Here is a 27817-nt window from a genome sequence, read left to right as displayed (position 1 = left end):
CACTTGAAGATCTATATTAAGAAACTGATACTTACTTTCACAATGCACTCTCACACTGAGATGGTACCGTTAAATAACCTGGGGCGGTGTATTTGTCCTTGAAACTTTCCAAAAATTCTTGCATTCTTTCACCCCCACCCTAGAACATTGTGTTCGCATAACGGGACGAAATAATGCAGAGCTCGGTTCACACTAGTGCGAAAATAGTGTTAAACTCACCATGTGAAACAAAAGTGAATGAATATTAAACAACATATAAACTTAAAAAAAAAAGCCCCGGTTAAGCCGCAAACCGGTTAATCCGCCCCCGGATAATCGAGAGTTGACTGTACTGCCATACATGAGGTTTGTTCAGAAAGTTTCTGTAATTCATCAATAATAACTTTATTTCAAGACTTACAAATCAGTTACACTCATTCCCATCAAAATAATTTCCTTAAGCAGCAATGCACAACTCCCACTGTCTTTTCCACTTTTAGAAAAACTATTCAAAGCATGTTTGTGGAACAGCTCTCAGTTCATCTGTCATAGGCATAATGATGTCCCCTGCTGTTTGTAATCTTCCTATATTCAGGGCAATTCTATGGAAAATAAACCGAGAGAAATGGATAGAAGAGGTGCATAGGGAGGCTCCTTGAAATTCTATGGCCATCCCAAAGGATGGTATTTAAATTATTTAAATTGAACGCCCATCTTCAGTATGATTTTGTCGGTGTTCTCTTTAACTGTACAACTATCCAAGCTAAAGCACTGCAAAACCATTTGAACAATTCATTCTCAGTACCACTATGTTTAGTATCAAGCATTCTCATATGCTTTGAAACATCACTCCCTTGTAAAGCTTGTTACTCAATTGGATTCTGGTATTTTAGATATGTCAACAGAGTGGACAGTGGAATTCCATATGCTTGCACTTTCTTTTTTATTAGCTTCCCTACTCATGTCCAGTTTCTCAGCAATTGTCTTTCCTGAGTATTTTCTCTTCTTTTCAGTCTTGTTTCACATTAGTGGCTGGAATAAGAAATAAATACCTACCATACAACAGATTTGACCAAATATACTGCCCCTAATACAACAAATATTCTTCCTGACCCATACTATACAGCAGCAGTGTTCTCAGGCAGTTATGAATGGTTGTGACTCACACAATAACTTACTACTCAAACTGGCCACATGATCAATGTCACCTGCATTCTTTCACAGCTGGAAGAATTTCAGGGGTGCCTAAAGTACTATTCAGATTCTTTTTTGTATATGTAGCAGGAGTTACACGGAAATAACTTCAAACAATTCAGATTTTAACTCACTACTGGGCTCGAATGCAGTTTCAAATTAAAAAGTATTTGTTTTATTGCTAGTGGGGTGGGACTAAGTCCCTTGTACTGTGGCCACTTCTGACCTATTGTACCAGCCCCAGATGATAGGTGAGGGTGATTGTGGAGCAACTGGTGGAATGAAGATTGGCAGGGGAAACTGAAGTACTTGGAGAAAACCTGCCCCAGCGCCACTATGTCCACCACAAATCCCACTTGACCAGACCCAGGATCAAACCCAGGCCGCCACAATGAGAAGTCAGCCTCTAACCACTTGAGCTATGGTGTGACCAAATTAAAAAGTAACTATATTTTTAATTAACAAGATTAAAAGACATAAACAATCTTATAATCTAAGCTGGGAAATTTAATTTATTTGAATTAAGGACTGTTCTGAAGTAACCTATTTCAAATTAGTGAGGCTTTACTGTATACAGTTATAATGGTATTCAGGACAGTTAACTATATAAACAAAATACTCCTTTACCTCAGGCTGGAGTGACAGTTTGAGGAACTCTTCAGAAGTTCCTGCAAAAGCATTGAGTGCTTTTTGCTTGTCTTGTTTCCATTCACTTTCAATGTGTTCCCACTGCAGTTTCTCTGTATCATCAAAACACTGAAAACAACAATCTAATATTAATATAAAACAGTAGCAGAACACAATATATACACTTCCAGTATGCAGGTAATCAGCATCCATACTTTTTACGATACCTATCTGTTTATACTCTACAAAGAAGCAAGGAGACTGAGGAATGCTCTGGTATCTAAGAAAGAACAAAAGAATGTAAAAAAACTGATGAAGTTGATTCTGAAAGGAAAAGACAAAGAATTAAATGAGAAAAAATAATGAATAAATACACAAAAAAAATAAATTGAATGATTAATGGATCTGAAGTTTCCTCAGCTGCACTGCTTATTCACAACTGTAAAATCTAAAGGAATAAAACACCTCTTGCCTGAGGTGAGAAATAGATACAATTTCTGAAGCACGCTGCTTTTGAAATACTACATGAGGAAAGAAACAGGGCTAGCTTCCAAAAAGGGGTATGTTTGGAATACTGTATGATACAGTCCAGAAATCCTAAAATATACGACCATCAGCATTCTTTAGAACTGAATCCTAAGTAACATTCTAAGTAAAAATAAAACACCTCTTACCATATCCCAAAATTGCACCTTGAAAATTAAGAAGTCCATCTTTATACAAAATGTGTATTAATTCAACCATTAGTTTCTCTCATGAACAACCTGTGAACTCATGGTAATGAAAGATACAGATTTAAACACTTTGATTCATAATCAGTGAATCATAGATTTTAAACAAGAACCAATAAAATTACAAGCCGGAAGGTCGCGGGTTCAAGTCCTGATGAGGTCATTGGATTTTTTTAAATTGACCTAATTCTTCCAGCCGCACTATGGCCCTGGGGTCGACTCAGCCTCTAACAGAAATGAGTACCAGGAATTAATTTTATAATTTTCCTGGGGAGTAAAGTGCGGCTGGCGCGTAAGGCTGACAACCTTACTGCCATCTTTGAGCCGATTGTCTAGAGAATGTGGGACACTCAACGTCTCACAACCCTATGGGCTCTCACGGCCTGGTACAGGGATAGCTTTACTTTTTTACTTTTTACTTACCAATAAACTGATACTGTTACATTTTTATATAAAATATTCACATAATTTTAATAGTTTGTAAGAATGATGCTCTTAACAACATTCCAGTGATTAAGAAGGTTTTAAGGAGCAACAGCATCAAAGTCAATCTGTGCCTGAATAAAACCTCAAAGTAAAAATTGCATTACATAAATCAATATTAAATGAGACAAAAATGTACATATTGTGACAAGACTACTTAAACATTGTCTGTTGCATGAAAATGGCTCGATAAACAAGCGAGTGATCATTAGGCAATGGTCCTTGACAACAATATTAACTGTTGGAAGTTATATTTTCTATGCTGCCTGTGACGAGGCTGTATAGTAAGGGCCATCGGAAAAAGTTAGCCAGTCACAGCAATTTGTTGCCCCTGTTAATTCTCACTGTCCTGTCTTTCCGAGTACATAAAACAGTGTGAGAAAGAGACTTCCTAAAATGTTGTGGTTTCCTCGCCACCTGCAGGCCAGCAAGGTCAGGTATCCAGCAAAAGGCAACTGATTTCTTTGCCTTACGGAGACAGGGCACTTGACACAAAACCTTAACAACCAGATGGTCTTATATGTATCCATGCATGGGAAGGGATATTATCGAGGATAATTCTGAATGGACATGCGTTCAACATTTAGCATAGAATTCAGCTGTACATAAACTTTTATATTCATGGAGGCGGCACAATATAACTTGGTTGGCAAAGGTAGAAGTTACAACTCACGCACTGGACAATTTGAAGGTTCAAGTTTGAACATAAATGCCCGGGTGAATTTTGAGTCTACTATGAAAGACATGACATAAATGTATATTCAGTTACTACAGAAGCTGAAGATGAACACAAGCAGGCACACGCACACATACATACACGACTGCACACATGCATACACACCCACCTATGTGCCCATGCTCTGATGTCCAGCTCATGCCAGTTATGGTGTGTTGGTTAAAATATTACACCATAAAATGGATAATGGGTTGTGTTAACAACTTTCCCACATAATTATCCATGCACAGGCTTTTCCAAAAGGGAAGCTTCTACACACAGACTCTCAAAATGGCTGATACAGAAGGCATTAATGGCAACACCAATCCCAGTATTGTAGACAAGGCTTACGACAGTTTGGACTCTCCTGCAGAGTGGTACACTAAGCCACCATATTCTTTTTGAATAGAAGGCATTCTGGTCCATCACACTATCTGACATTGAGCAGAACACCACCATCAAGTGCAACCAATTTGATTTAATTGCATAAACATCTTTACATGTTTTGGTTTAAAGCGACCATCATCAGAAGGTGCTCAACAGGCAAGGAAATGTTTTACATTTATGAAGGTCAACAGTCCGCCAGTTAATTACATTTACAATTACAACTGCAGTAAAAACAAAAGTTACTCGACATCTCAGTGTTGAAACATGCAGGTGTTAATGTATTAAAAACGTTTTTAAAAGATCTGTTTAAATTATTTTGCGATATAAGTACATCCTAGAAGGTGTGTGTGAAGTTACAAACCTACAAGTCATCATCATGAATTTGAATGTTATCTATGTTTTTAATATGTTTTAAGCTTGTAGCATGTCTATGACACGGTTTGCACTATGTATGACTAGTCTGCACCATCATACTATGACAGTAGCAAGTGAAAGAAAGAAATATGTTTCAAAATCAGAAGCCATAAGGTTGCTTAATGTACCACCAAAATCATGGGAGGGGACCAGTAATTCACAAATTTTTATCCTGCAATTCTGTACCATTGTGTCACTCAACACAGAAATGACAGATCATGTCAAGAAGTGTACTAGTATGAAAATAAATAATGTACCACAAAGTATCAAGTATCACTGTAATGATTTGTACTTGTGGACCATGGTGAATAAACATGTAGAGCAACCAACCAATCAACTGTGGAGTGGCAAGAAAATGCACGTCCTACAGCTGGAAGTAACGAAAACTGAACTCATGTCAGTTCTACATGTGAACTGTTGTTAGTGTGGATTCAAAGACAGAATAGAATGCCAGCTTAGTGTAACATCTTGACTCAACAAGAAGCTGAAATTTTAAGTTCTGCTCGAGGTGATGTGTTCAAATAATGCAGAGGAACAGATTTTCTTTATAGCAAAGGTCTTCATTTTGCAAGAAGTTACTATCATACTTCAAGGCAATGTCAATGAAATACCAGTGTATTTCCATAAGCCATACAGTTACACAATTTATAATGCAGGCACAATATCTGTTGCCGTAAAAACGTTGGGTTTGGAAATGATGAAAGTCACTATAATGTTGACAGAGTTGGCACACAGCATGTAACTATCACCATATGTGACACAGAATTGAAAACTGCCTATGGTAATAAGTTATCTAGAAGAGGAAGTCAAGGGCATTGCTGAGAAAGGCTTGTGCTGGAGCCATTAAAGGTCATTTACACTGGATGCCAGATCTGTGATTCATGCAATGAATACTGACTTGTGGTCATTACTTGGAAGGATGGCTTCATAATTATGTGTTCTAGCAAATAAGCTTTTTAAAGATCACTTTATATAACTGTATTCTGCATGGCTCTTGAAAGGGGACTAAGTTCTGACATCGTGACAATAAAGAAGCCTAGTGTAGAACCACTGTACATATGGCTCAAGACCAGGATCTCCATAAGTAACAGCGAAAGGGTTTTAAAAAGTGTTGTATATCTGATTAAATGGATGACAGGGAAGAAGGTTGGGAATGAAAGTGAGAGTGTGATCAGTTAATGTGAGACAGAAGATGGGAACTGTGAAAAGAACATAGCAAGACTGATGAAGCTGAATAAAGCCTAGTGTGTGTATGAGGGAAAACAAACTCAATAAATTTCATGTATAACATGTTTTCTTTCACATATTTGAGGATTATGAAATGAATTCAAATAAAAACTTTCCCCACAGACAAGTTTCCTAATACAGGAACATCTTGCATTCAGGATCATCTTCCATTTAGATAAATATGGTAGTATGCTTTAGTGCACCATGGAAAGATGACTATTGTTATAAATTATTACAGTGAAAGAACTGGTCTACCAGAGAAAATTCTTAGTCTTATCCAAACTGATCTTACATATATCTAGCTTTTAGTCCATGTTCCCTATTTTAAAAAAATAAAAGTAGACTTATAAAATCTCCTTGCTGTGTGTGTGTGTGTGTGTATTTCCCCAGATTAACTTTTAATGGCTCAACAATATTTATGAAACTTGGTATTTATATAATGTCACCTAAACCCATTTCAACACTGTACATCACAAATCCCTCCCACTAGCAATACCAACATTACAGAATTTCAAATTGCTGAGGCAAATCCATAATATTGCTTGAAGGCCTGTACCAATCTTCATGAAACTTAGTACATATATCATGCCACATGAACCATCTCAATGGCATGCCTAGTAAATCCCTATGATCAGTAATGCCAACATTACAGCCTCTCAATTTGTTGCTTACAGAAATCTATCAGGTGAGAGCAGGAGTATTGATTCAGAAACTGTAGAAGACTAGAAAAATTACTGACTTTTTAATGAAATTGATGGTTATGACTTCTGACAGTAATAAAACTGATGAGACAGATCTATTTTTCATTCGACAAGCTAGGAAAAACTTCAGTGTTTGAGGATATGTTTACCATGGTGGTATAAAATCTAAACAGTGGGTTACTGTTCTCCTTGCAGGCAATGAAGACGGTAGTAACAAAATGTAATTGGAAATTATAAAAGTCCACATCCATTAAAGAAAGTCAAGAAACTCCTACTAAATATGAAGCTAATAGAAATTCCTGGATGACCACCAAAATACTTTAATGTTACCTCACGCAGCTGGTTAGAAAACTGTGTGCTAAAAATCACAAAATATTGATTTCTTTCAATCCATTGCTCATCTGAAGAATATATTTTTCTGAAACTTCAAAGTCCTATTCCTCCCGGCTTTGTTTTTTAGCTTCTTGGGGTGGGGTAAGACAGTACACTTGGCATGTCAGCCACTATTTGGCCTATTGTACCAATCCAAGATTATAGATGATGATGAGTGTGGATCAGTCGGTGGAATGAGAATTGGCAGCTGAAGTACTTGGAGAAAACATGCTCCATTGCCACTCTGTCCATCACAAATCCCACCTGACCTGACCTGGGCTTGAACTCAGGGGGCTCTGTTGGGGAGGTAGTAACTCACTGCCTGCGCCATGGCACGGCATTCTCCCAGCTTACTATACTACCCAGCCACAGCCTTTATATTTGGGAATCATCCATGCATTCAAATGCCATTATAGCAAGCAGATTAAGTTGAATGTGTGGCTTGTAACGTGCTTAATAGCACAACCTTGGAGACTGATAACCCTGCTATAATCAAGAACTGTTTTGTGAAGCATGGTTTCTTGACTGACAATATGTCAGCAGCAGTGACAGTGCAGTTGAACTCACTGAAGATGGAAAGGATGACTGGGACAGTCTTGGAGTGCAGTCTGAAGACTACCTAACATGTGACAGTGTTCTCGAGGTCTGTGGAGTCTGGAGTGTTGACCGGGTGTTCAATCAACATTTGACTAGGCCAGAAGAACCAGAAGAGGAAGGGAAATTTGCAGAATATAAAGCACACATTCTTGAATGCACTGAAAGGACTGGAAGCAGCCAGAAAGTAAATACATCAATCGGATACCAAGAACAATATTATTGTAAAGAAAAGAAAGAGAAGACTGTTACTTGAAGAAACAGTGTAACTAGGTATGTACCACATTTGCTAGCTATATTTGCATAGTCAAATGTTCAAACATGTATATTTTAAATGACTGCCCAAAGTTATGGCATAAAGAAGAGTGCAGTTTTATTTTCTTTGTAACAATCGTCTTTCCCTGATTTTTTTTCTCTTGACTTTAAATTTGTTTTAGGCAGTCCGTTGAAAAGTGTAAAATCAAGGTCTCATTGTATCACCATCTTCTAGGATGTGACTTCATGTGGTAAAGTAGATAGTTACAAACATTTTGTTCTTAGCACTAGTCTTTGTCCACCATTCCCTGTACCACTGTTTGCTTTTATCTGCATGACTGACCTTTCTACCCTGATGATGGAGACAGTGGATTCCTCTGAAATGCTGGTAAAAATTTACTAGACTACATGGCATCACATCCCAGAATATAGTAATGCAGGCCTTGTAAATGGCCTAATATTTCCTCTCAAAATAATGACAAGTACATTAACTTGTAATGTTTGAGTTACAGACTTCATATAAGAGTACTGGAAAAGTTCAAATAAGTTTTAACAACAAATATTTTACAAATATTTTTATAATAATATTCCATTCCACATTAATTATGTGTTAATTTATTGCGGATATAAATCCAATTTTGATGAACCTAATCAAAACTATACATACAATAATACTTTCTCTTATTAACTCACATATTACACTTCAGAGATATACAAAGTATAGTTTCACACAAGTGGAGACCAAAATGGAAGTTTCCAGATCCCCCTTTAGCAACATTTGATCAAAATCCATAAAAACTGGATACGAAAGATGAAAACAAACAGAAATGACTGCATTCACTTCAGAGACTTCATGCAGCAAACGCATAAAAATACTGCATTTGTGCATACACACAGATAAAGGAAACGTTCCTGTTCCTAACCACCATACCATGAAGAACAGAAGTTGGAAGATGAACTCCATATTTCAGCATCAGCACAATGTCATATATCTAGAAGTCAATTACTTTCTTGACTACACTGTATATGGCTGTAAAAATGAACCGAGAAACTAAAAATTAAATTAAACAATGGNTTTTTCTTCTACCCTGAAGATGGAGGCGATGCGTTCCTTGAAACGTCGGTTAACACCACATATACACGGTGCCAAATCCCAAAAGACTGCTTTCTTCAATGGGTACTCAGTTCTTCTGGTACGACAATAAGGTGTGCGTACTTACAGTTCTATGAGTCTCCTCAATAATTGACAAAATGGCATTTTCCTTTTCATTTTTTAGGAAACTCTGAATATCTGCATCAGGAATTGGCTCAAGAGGTTCAAATGTTGTTCGAGCACTCAACACCTCAAGCTTCTGTGACAGCTGTGGTAGATCTACCCCCTTTGAGCCTAAGAGTAAATGCCTGAAATAGAAAGGTTTATGCTCAAGATTACTGTCNAATAATTTTGTTCTGTTATTTCTAGGTTATTTATTGCTGTTTCAGCAGTTACCAGTGTTTCACATGAACACTCTACCTGCATATTCAGACTTGAAGAGTACTGCTTAGGATCTTCACACCAACTACACTTGAACATTGGTAATAGAAAGTAGTTTCAGAAGTGGTGTTTTGAAGCATTTGATTGTGGATTGCATCCAGAACTGGGGAAGTGACAGAGGCCTTCTACAAGGCACCCAAGAGCTCCTCATTGGGGAGTATAATCATAAAGCTCTAACGCCCTTCTACTAAAATGTGGGCTGTGACTTTCCTCCTGGTCCTTCAGTTGTACAAAAGGTTTGTGACTGTCGGATTCTGATATGGATTCAAAGTGGGAAGAGAGTGTCAGCTATCTGTAAAGTTGTCACTACAGTAGTGCTGTCTACAGAGAGCAAAAAGCAAGGGAATATGCAATGGCAATTTCCACCAAGTTATCACTATCTAGTCCACATAACACTAGAAGCAGTGTAACATGATACGGAACTAATAAATTGTTGCCAACCTGCCTTCTCAGGAACCTTAAGATGAGTCTTGCTTTGGTATATCTCTTCGCAATGTTCTCTTGGGTTGACTATCATCAGAGTATCTGTAAAAATTCTTCTGTCTACAAAGGGATAGGTGGGTAGCATGGCTAACTTGATCATTTTGGAATGCTTTGTTCAGTGAAGTGAATTACAGATGTTATAACTAGTTGGTCACTGCACTAACCCTACAGAAAGTAGAACTTAGGAAAGATAAAATCTCATGATACAGTATACAACTGGCCCTTTTCAGAAACAAACTAGTGTGATAAGGTTCTTCAATATACACTGTATAAAGTAAGTAAGTAAGTAAGTATGTAAAGTAAAGCTATCCCTGTAACAGGCCGTGAAGGCCCATAGGGTTGCGAGACGTCAAGGCTCCCACATTATCTAGACAATCAGCTCAAAGATGGCGGTATGGTTGTCAGCCTTACATGCCAGCCGTGCTTTACTCCCCAGGAAAATTATTTAATTAATTCCTGGTACTCATTTCTATTAGAGGTTCAGTAAACCCCAGGGCCTAGTGTGGCTGGTAGGATTAGGTCAATTGAAAAAAATCCAATGACCTCATTGGGACTTGAACCCTTGACCTTCCGGCTATTCACTGTATGAAGGATAATGTAAATAAGAAAGTGATCACTTGTTTGGACATCATCAACCACATGACAAGAAGACTGTAGAGAGTTTTGGGCAACAGAATGCAAATCAACTGTTAAATGTGTACTACGCAAATGATGTTTGTTGTTCTTGTTGTTATTGGAGAGGGTGGGTTTCCCCATGCACTTAGACCAGATGTTGGTCCATTGTGCGTCCCCCTGTGATATTCTACCAGTCTCTATACCCTACCGGTACTGGGGCGTGCCATCAGTCCCGACTCAGCCAGCGAGTTCGGCCTCTACTGGCTCAGCGGTATCTCGATGCTTCCCCCATCTACCAGAGACGTTAGAGACTACTGTTGGTCGGGAAATGTCCTGAATTTGGCTCAGAGGTCCCCTTGAGACATGAGGTTCTTTTACGTGCCGTAAAGCTACAACACGAGACCCACGGCTTAAAGTCCCTCCCGGAGGACTTGTTCCCTGAATTTTCCGCCCTTAAAAATTCCACGACCTCCGCCAGGTTTGAACCCGCGTACCTTGAGGCACGAGGTGGGAACATTACCCCTAGACTACGGAGGCCTCTTATGCAAATGATGAATGTGTGGGTACACTGAAATCATTCAAAAGGGTTGAAGTATGTGTGAGGTTACTCTCTCAGTAAGGCTGCTCCTGCCATAATGGGAACACCAAAGGAAGTAATGGCCATTAAAACTGCCTATCACTAACAAGGAGGCTTGGAGCTATGTAAGGGGATTAGTAAGAGTACAGTTATCAAGTGGTTCATTTGGTGGGAGGTACAAGTTGCATACTGTTGATTTAATGGTGGTTAGGATCAGACATCCAGCTGTGGCTTGTAGTACCAAGCAGAGTAACCCATATTGAATATAATCACTTCACATGCTTATAGGAGTGCCACCATGCTCTGGTGCCTGCAATATTATCTTTGATGAGATATGATGAAACCACAGAAGAAAACCTCATGCTTTGGCCAGAAGTGAGTTTCCTGCTGGCAAGACCTGCTGGGAGGTCAAAGTTTGTGGTTCCACGCCACGGGTGTGTGTGTGTGTGTGTGTGTGTGTGTGTGCGCGCGCGCACACATGGAGAAGAGCATCAGCAATTTCCAAGTGGCTATTAAATCTGACCTTGCCCTTAAATACAGACTGTAATCCCTTTCTTGAAGACACAGGACCTATGGGCCTTCACTAAAACCAGATAACTGATGTACTCCCTGCTTCTAAATGGACAGTGACAGTACCCATCACAGGAGGTACATACGCCTGGACATCCTGGGCTCCAGTTTGTGTCACTCTTGACCATAACTCTGTGGAAGCTTCTAAAACTTGACGCAATGTCCTCTCAACCTTTGGTAGATCACCACTCCCTTCCACTTCAGCTGACAACTGCTCAGCTGCATGAAGCAACTCACTGAAATCTGACTCTGCCATAATACTGAAATCAATATAAAGAAATATACACCTATATTAAATTCTTGCTCTCCATTACCAGAGACTAAAATATTAGTTGAAACAATTTACCTGGGGCAGTATCATATTCCAAATTTGTAATTTTATAAGTAGGAATTCAAAATGAAAAATTATTTCTCACAACACCTAAGAGTCTCTTGTGGAACTCGTTATTCTACAGAGAAGATCTTGTGTTTCACTGTTCTAATACATTCAGTCACATTTTATACATAGTGCCACATTATTCCATGCATATGTATATGCCATTAAAGAATGTGCAACAGAGAATATAAATAAGGGGTATGAAAATAGAAATGTGTATTATATTCTATTCCCCACCAATGGTATCTCCACCTTATCGTGGTGGTGGGGTTTTAGAGCTCCTGAGACCCTGAGAGCTATGCCGGCGGTAGCATAGCTACTGGTAGAGCCACCCATGCCAGACAGGTATAGGGGTAGGAGCCAGACAGAGAGGGATACCCTGCTCCTCCAGGTTGGGGGTTGGGCATGAGGCTAACAACCTCACACTGTAAAGACTAAATTGTTCAGAAATCCGAGGAAAGAGTAACCGGACGGACCTATTCAAGAAAATGTTTAAAGGATTCGAGAATTGGATCTTGGAATGTACTATCTCTTTACAGAGCCGGAGCACTAAAAATGCTACTTGAACAACTAGATATCGCTGCTATACAAGAACTGAGGTGGTTGGGTAAAGGAGTCATGGAAAAGAGGGATCATGTTGTATTCTGTAGCTGTCAGAAGAAGAGTCACATGTTTGGAACAGGTTTTATTGTTAATAAAGAAAGGAAGCATCTTATTTTAGACTTCCAGGCAAAATCTCACAGAACATATAAGCTACGAATTAAGGGAAAGTTTTTTAACTATAGTCTTATTTGTGCACATGCCCCAACTGAAGATAAAAGTGATGAGGAGAAAGACTCCTTTTATGATGAACTGGATGAAATATATGGCAAATGTCCAAAAAGGGATTGTAAAATAATCATTGGGGACATGAATGCCAAAGTGGGGAATGAGGATATATATAGATCAGTTATTGGAAAACATAGCCTACATAACAAGTCAAATGATAATGGGATTAGATTAATGAATTTTGCATCCTCAAGAAACATGGTAATAGGTAGTAAAATGTTTAATCATAAGGATATACATAAGCGAACCTGGAAATCCCCTGATGGAAATGTGTTTAATCAAATTGATCACATCCTAATAGATGTAAGGCATTGTTCAGATTTGATGGATGTTAGGAGCTACAGGGGGGCCAACACTGACTCTGATCATTACTTAATAATATCAAAGATTATAAGTCGAATATCTAATGCAAGGAAGATACATGGATCCCAGGCTAAGAAACTGAATTGTGGAAAATTGGTGGAACAAGGAGTTGCAACCAGATATACTGAATTAATCAGTGAATGCCTGGAAGGTCTCTCTGATTGTGAGGATGTCAGTGAAGCCTGGAGGGACCTCAGAGATGTTATTATAAATGCTGCTCGTGCAGTTTTAGGAAGAGTGGAAAGGATAAAGTATAAGAATTGGTTTGATGGAGAGTGTGAGCAAGTGACAAAAAAAAAACAAGTGACAAAAAAACCAGGCATATAAGAGAATGTAATACAGGAACCATACTCAAGGGGCCATCGAAGAATACCGTGAAGCGAGAAGAAAAGGGAATATGATAAACAAGAACTGATTGAACTGGAGCATTTAAGAAAATCAAACGAAATTAGAGTCAATAAAAAAGGGTCAAAAGGATTTTCAACCTAGAAAAACCTTATGTAAAGATAAAGAAGGCACAATATTGAGTAGCGGTGAAGCAATATTGGAAAGATGGGCACAATATTTTGAGCAATTATTAAATGGTAATGCCTCCAAACAAGTAAAAGGTATGACCACAGACTAGAATCAAGGAAATTTTGAGGCTGAAGAGCCAGTGCCGACCATAAAAGAGGTAGAACAAGCTATCAAAACATTTAAAAACAATAAAGCTCCAGGAATGGATCTCATCATGGCAGAATTAGTTAAATTTGCAGGCCCAGAATTTGCTGAGCACTTACATCGGCTAACAGTTAAGATATGGATAACTGAAATAATCCCAGAAGAATGGAACCTAAGTACTGTATGCCCTACCCATAAGAAAGGCGATGTCATGATATGCTCTAATTATAGAGGAATTAGTATGTTGTGCATACCATATAAAATATTTTCCAACATTCTATTTAACAGATTCTCTCCCTTTGTGGAAGGCATAATTGAGGATTACCAATGTGGGTTTCGTCAAGGAAGATCAACTAATGATCAGATTTTCACTATTCGCCAGGTCCTTGAAAAGTGTAATGAATTCCAAATTGAAACACATCATCTTTTCATTGACTTACGATCAGCCTATGACTCCACAGATAGAGATAGTCTTTTTCTGGCAATGGAAGAGATGCACATTCCACGGAAGATAATCGCCTTAGTCAGAGCTGCTATGAGAAAGACCCAATGCCAAATTAAGATTCAGAATATGTTGTCCAGCTCTATAATAACTAGAAATGGAGTTTGACAAGGAGATTCCCTAGCCTGCCCTTTGTTCAATATAGCATTAGAGAAGGTAGTTAGAGATGCAGGCATCAACACAAGGGGAACTATATTCTACAAGTAAGTTCAAATTTTGGCATTTGCAGATGATATTTATATAATTGGTAGAACACAAAATCTATGAAAGAAGCTTTTCTTAATTTGGAAAGAGCAGCAAAAAAGATGAATCTACAAATTAACCAAAATAAAACAAAGTTCATGCCGGTAACCAAGAAAGACTGTGCTAATGGACCTACATATATTGAAATTGGCTCATATAAATTTGAGGTTGTATGTAGTTTCACTTACCTTGGATCAGAAGTTAACTGTAAAAATGATATCAGTGATGAAATAAAAAAGCATGTACTTGCAGCAAATAAATGTCTCCGTGGCCTTAGGAAACACCTGAAATCCCAATTAATACCCAGGAAAACCAAAACTGTGATGTATAAAGTACTTAGAAGATCAGTGCTATCTTATGCCTCTGAGACCTGGCCACTGTCAAGATTGGATGAAAGACTGTTAACTATATTTGAAAGGAGGATCTTGAGATATATCTTTGGACCAGTGGAAGAAAATGGAATATGGAGGAAGAGGTATAACCATGAGCTATACAAACTATTTAATGAACCAGACATTACTAGATTATAAAGGTGAAAAGGCCTGAATGGGCTGGACACATAATATGTACCAGCGAGAATAGAACCATCAAGAAAATGCTTAATACTAAACCAGAAGGAAATAGGAGAGTGGGAAACCAAGGTTAAGATGGGAAGAATGTGTGTGGCAGGACATAAGAATTTTGGGTGTAAAGAACTGGAGGAATGTAGCATCGAAGAGAGAAGAATGGCAAGCAATCCTGAGGAAGGCCAGGGCTCACAAAGGGCTGTCATGCCAGTGATGATGATGATGATGATGATGATGTTGATTATATTCTATTAGACAGTATAGCTGCAATCAAAGCACTTGACAATTATCAGATCAACTCACATCTGGTCCTAAGTTAGTCTGGAACTGTAAGCAGTCCCTTATGAAACTGGCCAAACATACTGGGACTACTGTTATGGATGCCAGGACACAGAGAAACTGAAGGGAAAGAAACTGCTGACGAGTGGAAAAACAAATTCAGAACATCCACCTCATCTGGCTTGTGGAATCTCAGAAAGAGCTGTCAAGTAGATCATCTGGGACTGGATGAACAGAAAATGTAATACTCTCAGTCCACACAAACATATAGAAGGTACCCTTGAGAAGCCCTCTGCTAATAGGCGTTGAAAACTATTAAGACCTGAATAGGAACCAACTGAGTCAGGCGACAGGACTATTAATAGGACACCCTAAGGGATACCTATTCAAACTGGATTTGGCACATAGACCAATGTGTGAATAGCATCATGACAGAAAAGAAACATCCTTACATGTTGTGACTGCTAGATTCTAGCAGAATAAATATTTCAATTTGTGAAAGCTGCTAAGAAGGGAACACACATCACAAGACACGGTCTACACAGAATATACGAAAAATGACCCCCATAGTGGAAGAACCACACGCAAGTTTTAATTATGACACATAAGATGAATAATCTTAACAAGTTTTAGTATGTGTAAATTTATTATAGTTGACAAATACGCACTTTTTAAATAATTTTATAAAGGCAAGCAATGAAATAGATTGCGTAATTAGGGCACCTGATGATGGCACTATGTTGCTGAAACATGTCGTGAAGTAACAGGTGAAACTGAGTGCACTACAAGACGGCAACTGTATACATATCATGGATATCCCTAAAATAAACTAACACAAAGTTACTGAAACTCTGTACCTAACTAGTGCACTGAAACATACCATACCAACAAAGATTAGTTAATAACACAAACATATATCACATGTTTGAAAAAGAAGCAATTGCAACCATGAACTTCAATTCTCTGCATAACATATATATCAAGGAATGTTTTGGCATCTTCACCGCTCGGCAACTCCTGAGACATCCTAGCATGCTATCATGCACTATCTTCAACTATAACATTTAATAAGACATCATGATGCATACTCAAATCACTGGTAAGATAAGGATCCTGATGCTTAATTAATTAAGCACCATGCCACAGAAATATATGCAGAAGTGAGGTATAGCTCCACCTTTCTTGACTTTCATCCTAGATGGTGGTCAGTTTCATGACCCAGCCACTCTACCTCTGTGGCAACAGCACCCAGGATCAATTGGGTAGTATCCTAGATGGGCTTCTGAGACAGTCTGAATGCTGTGGAGAATGAAAAAAATTCCTTTTCCCTGCCAGGAGTCAAACCCTCGCTGTCCAGACTGCCGCTATACATAATCACTGAGCCATCCTAGCTTCACCAAATCATTGGTTCTGACCGTAATAACCAATACCATGTTAAACAGAAATTGGTAGGTGAATGTCTACAACTTATAGGTATATTAAACAAGTTTGAGACAACTCTATTTCACTTAATAACATAAGAACAATGTAATTAAATTGCAGAACATAGTTCATGCCTCTCCTACGCTGCCATAACCCTAAGTTTCCTGATAATCTGAAACTTTATCATTTGTATCCTTTTCCACTGGGGGATACGCAGTAGTGTAGTTGGTTGAGGCACTATGCCACAAGCCGGAAGGTCGCGGGTTCAGGTCCCGATGAGGTAATTGAATTTTTTCAATTGACCTAATCCTTCCAGGCGCACTATGGCCCTGGGGTTCACGGCCTGTTACAGGGATAGCTTTACTTTTTTTACTTTTATCCATTTCACTGAAGTTAGAAAACCTTAAGGGGAGAAACTGTTGTGAACCTAGGCTTGCACTGAAGGAAAATATTAACACGGATTTTAGAAAATGGGCGTAATATGTACAATCTATTGAATAACTTAGAGTAAAATCCATCAACAAAAGTTTTTACGGCCTACTAATGAACTGTCTACTTTCACATAAACATTTCTCGAAGATCTAGGTGGCTCTGAGTTTTATCGAAAGATCCTCTTCCATGGATTAGGTTAGGGATCCTTCCTGGTTAAACTGGGTTTTATTAGGTAAGATAAGCTTCACTTCTGCACTTTCAACTGCAATTTTATATTTTGGTTTCTGAACTTTCGCCTGTAACTTTACATTAACAAGCAGACGCAATGCAATTTCTTTACTTTCAACATAACCTCCACACACCAACAAAATGCAATTCAATTTAATAACCTCGCTGGGACTAATACTAGCGGAAGATAGACTGTACACTGGCCCTACAATAAACAAACACAAACTTATCGAAACTATGTACCTAATTAGCGAAGTGAAACATACTAATATTAATCATGAAAGTGTCAACAAGTGGTACAAAATTACCGCCGTTTCTAACCTTCTTACCACTCATAAAATACCGTACGCAACTTCAGCAGCCACGGATTACTCGAGCAACTCGATCTAACTCGATTACGGATTACGAACCAGCCAGAGCTACTCAATTTTATTGGCTGGCAGCGTGGCGGCCATGCCTTAACAATAGCATTACTTCTGCCATCTATTTTCAGCTAACGTAACTAGATACAATAGGGCCGCTAGTACGTAGAGTCCGTGGAAAGAGCTCAATCCGTAAGAATGTATACTAGCATTTACACAAACTTTCTTTTTTGGGGGATGGGGATTATTGCTCTCATGGCGCTCGTGGCCCACACCAAGAGCTCAATCCATAAGTACGTATGCTATCATACCCCCACCTTTGAGGGGGGGGGGGTACTGCTCTTCCCCCCACCTTGAACTATACTTGACGAGAATAGCAATAAATAATTTTGCAACCTGATCTCTTGCACTGCAGTGGTTCTTCCTCCGTGTGTATTTTTTTTTTTGGAATTGGGTTCAATGTCACTTACCTCATATCCATTTGAAGGAATATGGAGTGATATTGAAGCCAGTTCCAAAAAAAAAAAAAAATACAGGACAGAGTAAGAACCTCTGCAATACAAGAAATCTGGTTGCAACATTTTTTATCTGCAGAGTTTTCCACCAGTGCCTGGAAAGTACGAGCATTTCATTTTCATCAGTCTAACACCTCCTTACTGAGTTGTGCTGTACATTGGGAACCATACCATACACAGAATACCTGTGTTTATGAAATCTGTAGGTGGGGAAACATGAAAGAAAATTCTGTTTCCATCAGAGATGGAATTTACACTTGAAAGCCAAACAGAACTTAAGTTTTTTCACTTACATTAATGCATTATGAATCATGTACAGCAAGCAATAATACTCACTTTTTCATTTATTATTAATTTCACTGGTATGAAGAAATTCAAGAATCTGAAATTCACTCTTGTCAACAAGATTGCATTTACTGATTACTGAAAATCAGGTACCCGTTCACCTTCACCAGTTCAGTACTGCACAGAATAATATGGCAAAAATAANAGAGTGTGCGTGAAATTTTGCTTTCTGTTAGGGAAAACTGCACTTCACTCTTCAAGTCGCGGCAAACATTCACGCGGTTTTCTCTTTGGTCATCTCCAAGCAAGCGAGGAACAAATTTTGCAGACACCCATCTCATGTGCAAACCTTCGGTTAAAATTCGCTGGACCGTGCTCCATGAGTGGTTCGTTTCCTCAGAAAGTTGGTCAATGGTCTTTCGACGATCTTATCAATTTCACGCACACTCTTTGTTCCTTCTGGTCGGCCATCTCACTAATCGCCAAAGGGTTGAAACAGGAACGCACACAACAGAGCACCACAGACAAACCACTTACCTCAGACTGACGCCAGCTCACTAAAAGTCGCAGGAGACCCCCAGCTAACACCACCTAGCAGCACAACTCGTAACTACAAAGCATGCAGGCGCAACAGGTCGTTTCCGGTTATTTTTGGGTCCCCCCTCGTATCTTACAGGAATATAATGAACACTGAAAATCTGTTATCTATTCATCTTCCAGTTCAATTCAATTCAATGAATTCAATGATTATTGAAAACCTTTTATTCATGTCCATAAGTTCAGTACTGGATGGGAATATACGGCTAAAATAATAACGTATCTTAAAGAAATGCAGTAAATATTGAAAATCTTATATTCATGTGCACCAGTTCAGTACTGGATACATAGCAAGAATTATAATATATCTTACAGAAATATACTGAATACTAAAAATCTGGCATCTATTCATCTTCCAGTTCAGTTCAGGAGTTAAAACTGAAGAGAGGGGTTCAAAAGAAGGGGTATGTAATGAAGGGTTGGGAGGCTGTGGGTGTGTGTCTGTGCAACAGAATCTGAGCCACATGGAACTGCCACTCTGTTAAGGCGTACCCTTTCACCTGTAGTGAAATCACTTTCTGCAAAATGTCTGCTGCACAAATATTTACAGTACAACATTCTATAAGAATTAATAGTGTAGGATACCCGACTCTTCTTGCCCATACAATAGCCCTGTAAAAGTATTACATATTGTCTCGAAACCTTGAAATAATTCATCAGTAAACATTACAAACATGGTGCATGTGCTACATTGTGGGGGTTACATTTAATACATTTAATGCAGGCATTAGCTAAACTTAATTTAGTCATTGGATTAAGCAACACACGCCAAACCATTACACAATGAATTAAAACAGATATACCATGCTGAATTCCTGGGGAAGTGGAAGAATTTAATTGCTCTTTGCCCACCTGATGACAACCAACCAGGGGCAGAGCATCTTTCTTTCTTTCCATTTATACTGCAAGGAACAATACAGACATTATAACACAATCACAGTACACTTAGAGTTTCTTGAGATTTTACAGACCTTCTTTGGGCTAAACAGAAAGATTCTTAATATGTCAAAACAGAAGTATGTTTTCCATGAAATATCGTTAACAAAGAATTTTGACTTGATACATATTTCTAAATTCATTCTGCCTAGTAAGCTACTATTCATATACAGAAACAACGTTAAGCTGTAATTTCGTGCATAAACATCAACTCTTGTTTCAAAACATCGAAGCAAATTTCATTTGGAGATGTAAAGGAAACTAAAGAAAAGTTGTTTATACACACAATCTGCTATTGTTAAGGTAGAAAACTGTGATAGTTGTGATAAACTGAACATGTACCTAGTATAGAGGAGACAAGAAACACTAGCAGAATTTTAGTGGAAAACCTCTTGGAAAGGGATCACTTTATAGACAATTTGTATTTTAGAAAACAGATTGAGGATTGGTAGATGGAATATGTTCATTGGTTGGTTTTGGTGTTTTGTTCAACCAGAGTTAAGTGTAAGGATCCATATGTTGTTCTTTGTCCTTCCTCTTAACAGGAATTGCCGAAGGTTGAGAGGGAGCTGATGAAGCACATCAAATTGTACAAGGAACAGCATTAAGAAGCAATTTATGATCCTTGGGGAAGCACTCATAGACATTATTAGCAAGCAGTGGGTGTTACATAAACAAAATAAAGAACAGGAAAAGAAAGCCAAGGTGAGAAAATGTCACACATTGAGATATATGTATCAAGTTTTTCATGGGTGACACTGTTTTGTGACAGGCTATTCTGTCAATTTCTGGGGGATCCTGAGCTTTCCACCTTCAATCACCAAGTGACTGACCTTAAACCTCTTCCTCATATGTACAGTTTGCACCAAGGGAGTGAGAGAAATCCTTATGTTCTCACTGGTGGACCTGAAAGTATGGGTTAACTAATGGGAGTCAATGTTCAGAAATATGAAGTTCTTTTAAAGTCACTTATTTAATAGGCATAAGGAAGAATGGCTTTCATTTCAAGATGAGAATTCAGGAAAATTTCAATAATTGAGATGTGAATGAGAATTCTCTCTAATATACCTCTTTTTTATCACTGTAATAATTTAAAGCCCTAGCCACTTTTCCAGTATGCTACTGACAAACCTGAAATATGTGCAGAGAAAAAGTAATTTCATACTCCTATTACAAATGCATGAAAGAAAACAAATACTGGAAACATGTTACAATGTGACATTTATTGACTTAGTGTCCTTCTTTAAGCCATCACCTTCATTCAGCTTCATGTGTCTTGTGTTGACCATTCCTATTGTCTGTCCCAGTTCTGTTGTCTTCACAATTCACATCTCTCTCAGATTCACTACTAACACTCTCATGTTCACTGCCAACATTCCCAAATTCTTCAGCCTCCATTTTATCAGATATACAGCAGTCTTTACATCTTTTGATTCACTTCTCGAGGGATCCATTGCCATGATGTCCTGGTCCTCTGAGATCAAATCCACTGGGTCCCTTTGTTGTCTTGAATGGTATCAGAACAGGTCCCTACAAAGAATCAAATTATCCTTAAAAGGCTTATTTACTAGAACATGTGGTTATGAAGTGTGAAGTGTGTGACCACAAGGTCAGTATTCACTGCAGGAATCAGAGATTTAACATCTAGCATTACCTAATTTTAAATTCATCCAGCACAAGCATTCCTTGTTTTCTGAATAATACTCTGGATTTTCTATTCAAGACCTGAATCCAGTCCCTCATCATTTTATTTAATCATCCATCCCATAATTTATCTGACTGTTGGTCCTAGAGGAAGCTGTGCCTTGACATAATTTTTCAAGTCAGTATCACATACATTAGTAGTTACATGCTGTCTCCCGACTCTTTCAATATTACAGTCATACATTTTCATTGCCTGATGTTTTTATGGCAACAGATTATGCACCTATATTATCAGTGGTGTAACTTGTTGCAAGGTGAAGACTTTCACTGTATAGAAAACCTGTTCTTGGCATCATTTGTGCACGCCATCTAGCTTGACTTAAAATTGCAGCTGCCTATTTTGTAATGGTTTTTATGTAAAACTGACAGTCCTTTCCATCTCTGAACCTGTACAAATGACAATTTTCATGTAGAACAGGTATAAGTTATAGTCTTTGCTTCCACCTCTAAATGACTGCCTCGAGAGGCACTACTTTCTTTCTGTTTCACAGTTGTTTGTTTGTTCTCCATATTTAACCACCACAGTCTTCCCTTTCACACTAGTACTATTCCCTTGACATGAGTTGCCGTTTATATTCTGAATGACACTTGCACTAGCACAGAATATTGTGATAATGTACAGGGTATGGACAAAAATATGGAAACACCTCGTGAAATGCATGCCGGAATTGAAGAGTTTATTTTAACGACGTTTGTAGGTGATGCTGTCATATCTGCCCATTACCACTACCTGTACAACCTCGGCAATATGTTGCAAGTTTCATTTGTTGTCAAGACAGTGTTCTGTGCAGTGTTTAGAGCATCATGTCAGAGCTAACAGAATTTGAACGTGGGCAAATTGTTGGGGCCCGTATGGTTGGTGCTTCCGTAACCAAGGTAGCAGAGATTTTTGGTGTTTCGCAAGGCACAGTATTCAAGATTATGACCGCATACAGGAAGACTGGAAAAACAGCATCCGACAAACGCCAGCGTGGCCAGAAATGTGTGGTGAGTGATCGAGACAGACGAACATTGCATAGGATTGCGATGAAAAATAAGAAGACTACAGCTGCAAAAGTGACTACTGAACTGAATGTCATGCTCACAAAATGTCAGCACCAAAACAGTAGGAAGGGAACTCCACAAGCAGGGTATTTCTGGACAAGCTGCAATGCCAAAGCCACTCATCAGTGATCAAAATGCCACTAAGAGGAGAGTGTGGTGCCAAAGTCATAAAACCTGAACTATGGAGCACTGGAAGATGGTCATTTGGTCAGATGAGTCCACCTTCACACTGTTTCCGACTTCTGGCCGAGTTTACATCTGGAGAATGCCATCACAAGCTTACGATCCAGACTGTTTGCTGCCAAGAGTGAAAGATGGCGGGGGTTCTATCATGGTATTGGCAGCTATTATTACCCTGCAAGGTCATGTCACTGCCAATGTCTATGTGACCATTTTGGGTGACCAGGTCCATCCCATGGTGCAAACTATGTTCCCCAACGGTGATGTCATTTACCAAGATGACAATACCCGTGTTCACACAGCTCACATAGTCCAGGACTGGCTTTCTGAGCATGAAGATGAAGTGTCGCGTCTGCATGGCCCCCACAATCGCCAGATATCAATATTATTGAGCCTTTGTGGTCTGTTTTGGAGAGCAATCTGCGTGCACGCTATCCACCTCCATCATTAACAGAACTTGCCAATGTTTTGCAGGAAGAATGGTATAAGATTCCCTTAGGAATCATACAGGACCTCTATTTATCCAATCCAAGGCAACTGCAAGCAGTTCTGCAAGCCAGAGGTTGTCCTACACCATATCAGTAATGTGTCTTTTTGTTGAGTGTTTCCATATTTTTGTCCATCCCCAACTTGCCAATGTTTTGCAGGAAGAATGGTATAAGATTCCCTTGCAAATCATACAGGACCTCTATTTATCCAATCCAAGGCAACTGCAAGCAGTTCTGCAAGCCAGAGGTTGTCCTACACCATATCAGTAATGTGTCTTTTTCTTGAGTGTTTCCATATTTTTGTCCATCCCCTGTATACTGGCAAACTACTGCTATTGTTTCATAACTTCGGTGTTACTTTGGGCAGCCTTACAGCAGTTAACTGCTGCAGATTTTGAAACATACTTTGTCTCTTTCTTGCTTGCTCCTTTCATAGCATGACAGTATGAACTGTGACATGAACACACCAGTAGCTTAAAACAGTTTTAAATCATCTAATACGAGGGGAAGTCAATAATTAACCGCAATGCAGTTGTATTTGTGTTTCTGTTGGCAGCACTGTCGTTTTCCGCAGCATCACCATGCGTGGTTTCCTTGTCATTATTTCTGCGCAGGTTTGATGTTGCTAGGTCAGTTCCATCGTCGCTACCTTGCCGTTCATCATGGCTGTTCCACTTTCTGTTTGCGCCAAAGAAGAGCAACATTCAATGATCAGGTTTTTGTGGTCGGAAGGTGTATCAGGGGCCGCAATCCATCAAAGACTTTCAGCACAATACGGGAACAGTGTTTTGCCGCAACGGAGTGTCTACGAATGGATTGAAAAAATAAAAAATGGTTGCACAAGTGTTACGCATGAGGAAGGAGCCGGACGACCATCCACGGCCACAAATGAGGACAACACTGAGCGTGCACGTGACATGGTTCTGTTAGACAGACGAGTGACTATTGATAAGTGGCAAATCGTCTGCAAATTAGTCATGGTTCTGCCTACAAAATCATCCACAACAGACTTGGGTTTCATAAAGTCTGTGCAAAATGGGTCACAACTCACAGTGTTGCATAAACAAACGCACTTGGACATCTGCCAACAACATTTGGATCGCTATGGTATTATCGCCCTTCTTAATCTCGGCCAAAAAAAGCTCGACAAGTCAAGAGCAACATTATTTTTTTACTGCTTGTGGGGTGGTTCTAAAACCCTTGTACTGCAGCCACTTCTGGCCTATTGTACCAGCCCCAGATGATATGCGAGGTTGATTGTGGAGCAATTGGTGGAATGAAGATTGGCAGAGGAAACCGAAGTACCGAGAGAAAACCTGCCCCAGCACCACTTTGTCCACCACAAATCCCACTTGACCAGACCCGGGATCGTATCCGGGCCGCCGCAGTGGAAAGCCAGCGACTACTCATTTATTTACTTATGCAGCTGAGCCCTTCTTGAGGAGAAGCCAAATCTGCAGCTCCTCAAGAATTTCGCAACATTCTATGGAACCTGAAGGTTCATTACCATGTTCACAAGAGCCCTCCACTGGTCCCTATCCTTAGCCAGATCAATCCAATCAATGCAGAACTACAGTTGCTTTGTCCTCCTCCATTTCTTCCACATTAAGATGTCCTGCTGCTTTTGAAATAAGCAATACAATAAGTCCCCATGCCTGCATGTTGTTGCAGCCATTGTATAACAAGTTCCTATAAGCAAATTCTGCAATTTTGATATATCCTTAACAATTTGTGTGTTCCTTCATGTCCTACAGGAAATTAAGCTAAGAAGCAGTTTCTGCACTACCACAGAAAAGAGATTAAGAAACTGAACATGCTAAAAGTATGTAACTTTTTCACCAAAAGTGCAAACTTGGAACATGTGTATGTTAAAACTGATGGCAGGAAAAATAATCAGAGGCATGGTCCAAAATGTACTATGGTAGGTACATTTTGCTACACCATTTTTAAATAATGACATCAAAATTGAAACTAGTCATTGCTCAGTGTACACATTCCATAATTTAACACTTAAGCACAGTAACTGCTGTTCACTGAAAGACACGTTTAAGTACAGCCCAACAGAAAAATGCAAAACTTACAAACAAAGTTTACAGCCCTACAGGAAAATACATTATTAATTGCCAATTTGCTACTTACTTTGCAGTTTTCAGTAACGGGTGATTTGAACCAACTAGTTTACGCAAATGGAGAACCACATTTGCAATTTCATCACTCAAGAGCCAACATAAGCTCAAAAATGAGGTCAGGTAGCTGACTACTTTCTCAGCTTCTGACACAGCCTTATTCCAGTCAGGCTTCTGATTGTGTGCTAATTTACCAACTGCACTGTATTTGCTTGTTCCTGTACATAATTCTCTTGGATTTGACACTGTCATGTTAATTCCATTGTATTTCTGAAGTATAGACACCAAAAACAAGTTTCCATTTCGTGTTCTAACAGTGTAACAAATATCACTGACATTTTTAAGTAATATTTTACTGTACATGTTCAGAAAGGCTGAAGACATTTTGTATGTTCGGTATACCTGAGAATACTAGAGAAATAATCACCTGAGAGGCACTGGTATGAAACGAGGTCACCGCTTATGTCGGTGAAAGTTTATATAAGGCGAACGGCTGTCCTCGTGTTCTCATGGCATGTATTTTAATACAACTAAGTTCCTTCTGTCGGCACTGAAAATAATGACAGTAGGTCTGCAGTAGTAATATGAACCTTTACAGGTTATGTGAAGTTTAAATTGTTATACCGAGCGTTGTGATGTGTACGTAATATTGGGATTGTAACGAGGGCAGGACGAAAGTCTGTCTTTTCCCCAATACACACACTGTAAAATCTTCATACATTTTGAGTTTAGTTCCATGCAGAGGCATTCTACGTATCTCTGAAAGTTACGTAACAGTAACGAAAGTGTGTGTTAAAATGCTACACCAGCAAAGACACTTTTATTAGAAGGTAAAAGCTGTCCCTGTAACTGGCCGTAAGAGCCCATAGGGTTTTGAGACGTTCGAGACCGGTTACCAGGTTGCTACGTATCACATTACAGGAAAACAACCACATAGATTTCTACGGTTCTACGGTAATAGCGTTGCATGACCTATTCCCGTCAACGCCCGTGAAGCTGAATTTGCTACTGCAAAGTTGAAAACTGATTCAAGCAGGAGGTGAAACATCACGGCCCGAGAACCGTAAATTGATTGATTGTATTTGGATAGCTGATCAGTGGAAGGAACCTATTATTTTACCAATTTAAATGCAGGGTTATAAGACTGGCCGTAGAAATTATCGAGAAATATCGCTGTTACCAACGTCATACAAAATATTATCCAGCACTGGCATCCTTCTATCGAGGTACAAAAATAGTTAGATGTTCCCAGTTTTTACCAGTATTGCAAGAGAAATTCTGGAATAACATTTTTCACAGCTTCCAGGTCGCCTCATTTGAATTATATAACTGGTCAATTGATACAGAAGATAAAATTAAGCAGCACTTTATTCACTATTACAAACTCTTACAGCAAATGATCAAAAGCAAGAAAGATTATCCTTTCATTCTTTTTTTAGCATTGGCATAATATAATGGCGCACCTTCAGATTTGATGAAATATTTCTGCCGGGTGTTGTCCTGTCCTCGCTGGCTGGAATGGGATAGGGTGCTTAGTATATTTTTCCATTCCGCTTATTTTGGCGTAATTCAACCAAGTCTTGAAGGTCCAGCTTCACTAGAGCGGATATATGTTCGACTTTGCAGATCTCTTCTATGTGGTTGAAGTAATGGCAGAGATCCTCATTGCTTTCCTCGAGGTGTTCTGCAACGGGTTTAAGAAGTGAGTACAAACCTTTCATGGATAAGTCGTCACAGTCGTTGAACAGCTTGCAAATATACGCGTATTTTTTCTGTTTGTATACTTCCGGCTTTCCAGAGCTCACCAATAAACCTTGCGTTCTTGATATATTTTTCTTTGTCTCTGATTCTCATTATAGCATCTTTGAAGCATTTTCTTTTCACCAGAAGTTTTGGCTCGTTCAAGATCTCCCATTATTGCCCACGTGCCTGAATCTACATTTGGGTACATAAACAAGTCGTTACACCGTTTCATTAAGAAGTTTCTCATTTTCGTACCTATTTCAGGAGGCAATTTGCGAAACATTGCCTCACTCAGGTTTGCAGTAACTTCTGATAAGTCTGGGTAGTTTGTGGCCATGTCGTGGATAATGCAGGCAAACCCCTCAATATTAGTGATGGTAAGAGGTAATGCCAGGATCTTCGTTAGGATTTTTTAAAAGAACCTTTTCTAATCTGGTAGACTATGCTGCATACTACTCTGCATAGCTCTTCTGTCATTAG

At 39.0% G+C, this 27817-nt stretch overlaps 1 protein-coding gene and 1 long non-coding RNA gene across 7 annotated transcripts in view; both read right to left on the bottom strand.

Annotated features, from left to right (window-relative positions):
- The window catches only part of LOC111868578 (nuclear pore complex protein Nup93), a 54798-nt gene extending 37034 nt beyond the window's left edge, over positions 1-17764 (bottom strand). Inside the window, exons 1-4 of one of the 6 annotated variants that reach the window (XM_023859359.2) lie at positions 17687-17764; positions 11545-11718; positions 8900-9080; positions 1801-1929 (exon numbers count right to left, since the gene is read on the bottom strand). In XM_023859359.2, coding sequence (XP_023715127.1) covers positions 1801-1929; positions 8900-9080; positions 11545-11714 — 480 coding nt within the window. In that variant the 5' untranslated portion in view covers positions 11715-11718; positions 17687-17764. Of the gene's footprint in view, positions 1-1800; positions 1930-8899; positions 9081-11544; positions 11719-16452; positions 16555-17600 lie in introns of those variants that run through there. The other 5 variants (XM_023859357.1, XM_023859353.1, XM_023859358.2 and 2 more) reach the window with 5 other exon arrangements.
- Positions 17765-19340: 1576 nt separating this feature from the next.
- LOC117282639 lies at positions 19341-26014 on the bottom strand. Its single transcript, XR_004513459.1, has 2 exons — positions 25608-26014; positions 19341-21582 (listed from the first exon to the last, which is right to left on the bottom strand). It is a non-coding gene; the product is annotated as an uncharacterized LOC117282639 (long non-coding RNA).
- Positions 26015-27817: the final 1803 nt, after the last annotated feature.

This window comes from Cryptotermes secundus, unplaced genomic scaffold, assembly GCF_002891405.2.
Source record: "Cryptotermes secundus unplaced genomic scaffold, Csec_1.0 scaffold330, whole genome shotgun sequence".
Taxonomy (NCBI): Eukaryota; Metazoa; Arthropoda; class Insecta; order Blattodea; family Kalotermitidae; genus Cryptotermes; species Cryptotermes secundus.
The sequence above is the reverse complement of the archived record's forward strand: the minus strand, read 5'-3'. Positions and strand labels throughout refer to the sequence as shown.